Raw genomic sequence first — 6,031 nt, 5'->3', positions numbered from 1 at the left:
AAAAGAGGGTATAGAGAGAAAAGTAAAAATTAGATCTTGTAATAACATAATTTTGTGGGGTTATTTTCTCTCTCTTTGGAATACAATGTGGGAAGATGCGTCAAGTACTGAGAAAGGGGGACATTTTTTAAATGGTGAAAATTGCTGCTTGCATAGTAACTCTAATACCGACTCTTTTTCTAAAATCTGTGATTTATTTTTTTAATTTAATAAATCTTCATTAACAACAAAGCATTTTTTGGGAATCTTCCAATTAGTTTAAACAATTGGATAGAAATTAAAAGAGAGAGAAACAAAAACTGCATGTTTTATGTTTCCCAATGACACCCATTTCATTTTTTTTTTCTCTATTTTTCAACTCACTCACACACCTGTTTTTCTGTTTGTTTTTCCTTTTTTTTAAAAAAAAAATATTTTATTTCTCTAATTTTTTTGGCAACCCGTTTTGGTCAATGATAGTTGATGAGGAATCTTGCTCAAATTTGACTAATTTTTTGATGCATGAACCAAGCCCCAGGTATCTTCTGATTGTTTGTCTGCTATTTTTTTTGTTCTGGGTTTTTAAAATTTTAATGTGGGTTCTAATTCTTTTGGTTATTTTGATGGGAAATTTCCTTGTAACTTAATTGTTTATGTATATATTTGTAATTGAATTTAGTCTACTTTATAATACAATACATATTTTGTTGATTAGTGGATTGTTTTTATTTTTACTGAACTGTGATTGATATTGTCATTTACAGTATATGTATATCAGTATTACACACCTCTTCCTGTGTGTAATTCTTGATGCAATCTTGAATTGGAATTATTAATTACTGCTGTTATTGGTGTAATAGTTGGAATTATGAGTAAATTTTACCTTTGATCTTAGTCTTACATGGGTTTTAGTGGATAAAGTAAGATTCTTCTGAACTTAATGATGGAAATTTATATTTATAGAAGAATCTGAAGCAATCATGTATATCTAGTATAGTTCTAAGGCTTATTGTGTTATGCAATGATAGGCCGCGAATTTATGTCATGTAATAGAGGAAAGTGTGGGATTACATGTGGTGCACCAGTTGACGTTTGAGGGTGATATTAGATGCCAGGAATTCGTCGAGTTTGATAATGGTGTATATGTTTATTTGGATTATGAATCTAACTGGTGAGATGCATATTCGAGGGCTAGAAGATTCCATTGACTATAAGTGAGTACAACTGTTGTCAGATGGACTAGATTTGGGTTTTGCAAAACAAACAAGTACATGTGAGGGAAAGTTATGGCAGTATTTTTATAATTAGTCAGTGTCAGATGCTTGTATATTTCTTGATTAGTTGGCACTTCTTGTCTATTTGGTCTTTGAGTGTGATTGGTTACAGGAATGGATTTGAGAGAAGTGATCCGATGGAGTCTAAGGAAGTGTTTGATGGCATAGGTATAGCATATTCACTCGGATGTATTTGAGGATCTAGATGCAGTACATTTAGTGGATGCATCTGCTGTGGTACTGTTATTCCAGGGTGTTTCTCGAAGTGAAATTAGAAATTTGACCCTCCCAAACACTCTTCTTTGTGCCGTACATATGAAGAGCAGGATATCTTATTATCAAAGTTATGTCCTTTTTGTAATCCAAGGCCTGAAGCGGCTCAATGCAATCTGCAGGCTAGCAGATTAGAATGGAGATATCTGGTACTGCAGGTGCCATCATAAGAGAGAACTTTCAAAGCCTTGGATTGGCTTGGATGAAGTCCTGCTTTTGCTATTTAGGAAACTGAATAAAAGCTTAAGAAAATTTTGAGGAAGAGGAATCCCGTGGTATGAGGAGTTAATTCGTAGAAATCCTATTCGTATATTCCTTTTTTTCTTGATCGGCCTTGCACAATAGACTATCTTATAATGGTTATCTATATTTACACCAACTAACAATATAAAATTATGGCTTGCATACAATAAAATAATATTAGCCCTGCTTGTTTAGTGCTGGCAACTCTGGTAAACAGGCTATGCTGGTGTCAAAGATTTTCAGCTCGACCCCCTTTATATCAATTGCCCTTGGATCTTCATACCTGATAGAATTATTAACATAGTAACTGCTGAAATTCTACTGTAAAACTTACTGCATACATGGTATTGTTCTTGTGTTTTTCCCAAAAGAATCAAGGGCAAAAAGTGATGAGGTAATTAACACCTGTAGGGCACGTAAAGGTACTTGTAGAATCATCATAGGCATAACTATAAGCTTGAGGGCACCGATTCTTGAAGTATAGTGACTGATTTGTTGGTGGGCATGTTTGCGGTGTCTTGTATTCCCCAGTACAACAATATTGCGGCTGGTTAAATGCCAAACATGCACTCTTACAACCTATAATACTCCCTTTAGTATCCTTAAAAGACAATGTTTCTGGGCACTGAGTGTTCAAATTGGCCGCACAACTTGTAGCAGGACACTCATTAGTCCCACCTTGTGGGACCACTGATAACGGTAAGTTGAAGCCATCGACAAGGCTGATATCATAAAAGTCCTTGTTCATGCTTCCTCCTAGAGTGAATTCTGCTAAGGTTGCAGGTGGGGCTCCTCCTTTGCCATTACATGATTTCTCACCAGAACCACAATCCCCTGTGCTGCACCTGGAAAACAATAACAGTGTAATTTAGCGCGGGTTAATAACATTAGTAGTGATTATTACAAAGATAATCTCTTTAAGAGGAAAATCAACATTGTCCCATAGGAAGACTGATAATATAGAATATCTACATTATTGCTGAGACCTAATATTATGTGTGTTACATGTAAATTTTTATGTCAACTGGCTGTGAAATTCGGGCTTGTAAGAATTTTTGTTGAGACACTATTAGACCTGGCAATCCTGACCCAGACCCGATGACCCGATCCGAATGACCCAATCCATGACCCAAAATCGACCCGAAATTGACCCAAAACCCGAATCAACCCGACCCAACCCATACCCGACCCGAAGTGGAAATGACCCGACCTAGACCCGAAACCCGAAATGACCCAACCTGAAACGACCTGACCCAAGATGACCCGACCCGAAGTTGACCCGAGACCCGAAACGACCCGATCCGAAGTTGACCCGAGACCCGAAGTTGACCCGATCTTTAACTTGAATTAATTGACCCAAATAGACTCGAAACCCAGAGTGACCTAAACCAAAATTATCTTATATCTGAAATGACCAGAATCTATTTAAGTTAAAGACTTGACCTTAGCAAACCGAAATAGAAAAAAACCGCAATTAAATTGAATTAATTGACCCAAATCTATTTAAGCTAAAGGATTTTTTTTATCTTCCTATTTTTTTACTTTTATTTTTGTTTTTCTGTATTTTAGAATTTAGTCACTTTACCTTTTACTTATGGAAATTTGGAGGGAGTATTCCCGCTCATAATTTACCTCTTGTCCTTATAATGAAATACTTTTGGAGTTTTAGCCATTTGGGGGGAAGAATTTCCCACAATTTTAACCAAGTTAAAAGTTTTATTTTGTTTCCCTCTTGAATTTTCACTTTTAAGTTGTAACTTTGTTAAAATTGAAATTTTGAAAATTTTTAATTGATCAACAAGTGTGTCCGTAATCTTACATCTGAATATGAGAATATTTCGCTTAATTAATAATACCTCCGTTTTTTTTAGTTGACCGTTTTGACTTTATTCACACACTTCTCTTTGACCGTATTTTGTGTTTTATATGTAATGAAAAATATAGTCATGTAGGATCTTGAGTTCTTTAATTGGATAGTAGACTGGTAGATAGATACAAGCATAGTTACATAACTGCAATAGTTCATAAGTCATTAGTTCATTATATACTAATAGTGATGAGACATCTTATGAAGTAATTTAAACCGGAGAGTCGGAGACTGAGCTATTAAGTAGCCCAGAAAAAGTTTAATCTAATCCTATCAAGTTTGAATTTGAGATCAAATTACCTTGAATAAGAAAAACCTTATTATGAGTTTCGTTTGAAAAAACTTGAACAAGAAAAACCTAATTATGAGGTATAAGTCGTATAACTCAATTTGTTAGAGCATCCCTCTTAGTTTCAGGAGATCCTGAAATTGATTCTCAATCTAAACACAAAAAAAATAAAAAATTAAAAAATTAAAAAATTAAAAAAAACAAAGTCAATAAAAGTCAAACAATTACTATATTTCATGAAAAAAGTAGCCTTAATAAATGTAGTGAGTTTTTCGTCTAAAAATAAATAAATATATATACTGAGTTGAATTTAACTCAATGCATTGACCCGACTCGAAGTTGACCCGACCCGAAGTTGACCCAAAAATTGGTCCCGAAAATTGACCTGACCCGAACTGACCTGACCCGAAAATTGACCCGACCCGAGCTGACCCGACCCGAAGTGTTGACCCGATACCCGACCCGATTATCAGTCGACCCGAAATCAACCCGAAACCCGAATGACCCGACCCGACCCGAACATGACCCGATAACTTTTTGACCCGAACTTGACCCGACCCGAAATGACCCGTCCCATACCCGACCCGAATGACCCATTTGCCAGGTCTAGACACTATCATCTTTGTGTTTGAGATACTTCTTTCAGTGAATCAGTGATGCTGTAGGATATGCTTTCAGTATAGAGTACATTCAAGTTTTACTCGGATCAAGTTTCAATTGAGTTGATATTTAGTATCTTGTAGTTGCCTTAACTTATTAATGATCATATTATTTTTGTTGTTAGATAACTTGGTTGAAGCCTGATGATTTGGTTTTGGAAGTAAGGCATCGATTCAAATAATTACAGATTACTAACCTGAATTTGCCCGTGGCATCAGACTGGCAAAGTGAGCGTGCCCAAAACCTACCAGACCAAGGAGTCGGTGCATCAAGAGTAAATGTGGCACCATTAGGAAGCTCAAATCCTGTCGACGATAATATTGGGCTGCCTGCGCCAGAGAGAGTCCCCGGCCATATAGTATATGGGCAGTTGTTTTTGAATGTAAAGGCAATGGACTCTACCCCTGCATTTTGCATCCCAGAATGAGAAAAACATTAGTAGTGCTTTCCGGCTTACAAAATGACAATTACTGTACATCGGAATAGTGCTTTCCGGCTTACAAAATGACAATTACTGTACACCGGAAACTGTACACCGGACTTACCATTATAACAACAGTTGTTATATCCCCTAAAGATAATGACTAATGGACTATACTTTCACTTTCACGTGAAAGCTTCATTTCACAGACCACAACCACTTAAAGTGTATGTTAATAGGACTCAAATAATTACTCGTAATAGTAATATCATGTGAACTTATCAAACACTGTTGTTTGTTTAATTGTTCATGCAATTTCATTGAGAAAATGAGTCAATTTAAACAACAATATTCTTATACTGTAATCTTTAACAACAAGAACAAATCTTAATACATTTGTGATTTAGAATGCATTATTTGATAATAATCTATCACCAAACACCTCTGTAAAATATATATTTTCCTTTAAAACACAATCAGTTTCTTGGGGGGGACTTGAGTAGTCAGAGTACTCGACAGTCGACATACATGCTGTTTAATCTTGCAAAAGCGAGTAAATATGATACATTACAAGAAATAGACATGTCTGGATAGGAAAGAATAACACAAAGGAGCAAAGAATATGAAGAAGATTAAAGCATGCATCAAATGATCACTACTAAACAAAAAAGTGCAAAAAGTTGCAATTTTTTCAACACCCAAATATAATATTACCTCTAAGATTGTTGACAGTAATCAGGATTAAGATGATGAATAATACTAGCAATGGTGCTTCCATTAGCAATAATACATAAACCAAATCTTTGGTTGTTGCTTCTTTCTTTCTACCTTCCTTAGTAGTTAGTAAGAGAGAGGGAATAAATTAAGGTTTTGTGAGAAGAAGTGTTGTTTTCTATGTATTCGTACTATATATGTTTACAGGACGAATGTAGTAAAGCTGGTTTTAAACTTTTAAAAGGTTAGTGTAAACACACAAGTTTTTCTAAATGGGGTGCAACTTATAAAATCTACCATTCCATTCTCAA

At 35.3% G+C, this 6,031-nt stretch overlaps 1 protein-coding gene across 1 annotated transcript; it reads right to left on the bottom strand.

Moving 5' to 3' along the window:
• Nucleotides 1-1,831: 1,831 nt before the first annotated feature.
• Nucleotides 1,832-5,954, bottom strand: LOC145585561 (thaumatin-like protein 1). Its single transcript, XM_081642263.1, has 3 exons — nt 5,721-5,954; nt 4,782-4,989; nt 1,832-2,614 (listed from the first exon to the last, which is right to left on the bottom strand). Exons 1-3 carry the CDS (start codon nt 5,782-5,784, stop codon nt 2,143-2,145), a joined length of 744 nt encoding a protein of 247 aa, XP_081498389.1. The 5' UTR covers nt 5,785-5,954; the 3' UTR covers nt 1,832-2,142.
• Between the last annotated feature and the right edge of the window lie 77 nt (nt 5,955-6,031).

Source organism: Chenopodium album, chromosome 16 (assembly GCF_948465745.1).
Source record: "Chenopodium album chromosome 16, dcCheAlbu1.1, whole genome shotgun sequence".
Taxonomy (NCBI): Eukaryota; Viridiplantae; Streptophyta; class Magnoliopsida; order Caryophyllales; family Amaranthaceae; genus Chenopodium; species Chenopodium album.
Note: the sequence above shows the minus strand (reverse complement) of the source record. Positions and strands in the feature narration are given on the sequence as shown.

Bases quoted from the DNA above. Each gene is read 5' to 3' on its own strand.
- LOC145585561 (XM_081642263.1), bottom strand. From the start codon at position 5,784: ATGGAAGCACCATTGCTAGTATTATTCATCATCTTAATCCTGATTACT. The intron at 4,990-5,720 runs GTAATATTATAT...TGCAAAATGCAG, and splicing joins TACTGTCAACAATCTTAGAG to GGGTAGAGTCCATTGCCTTT. The intron at 2,615-4,781 runs GTTAGTAATCTG...ATTGTTTTCCAG, and splicing joins GATGCCACGGGCAAATTCAG to GTGCAGCACAGGGGATTGTG.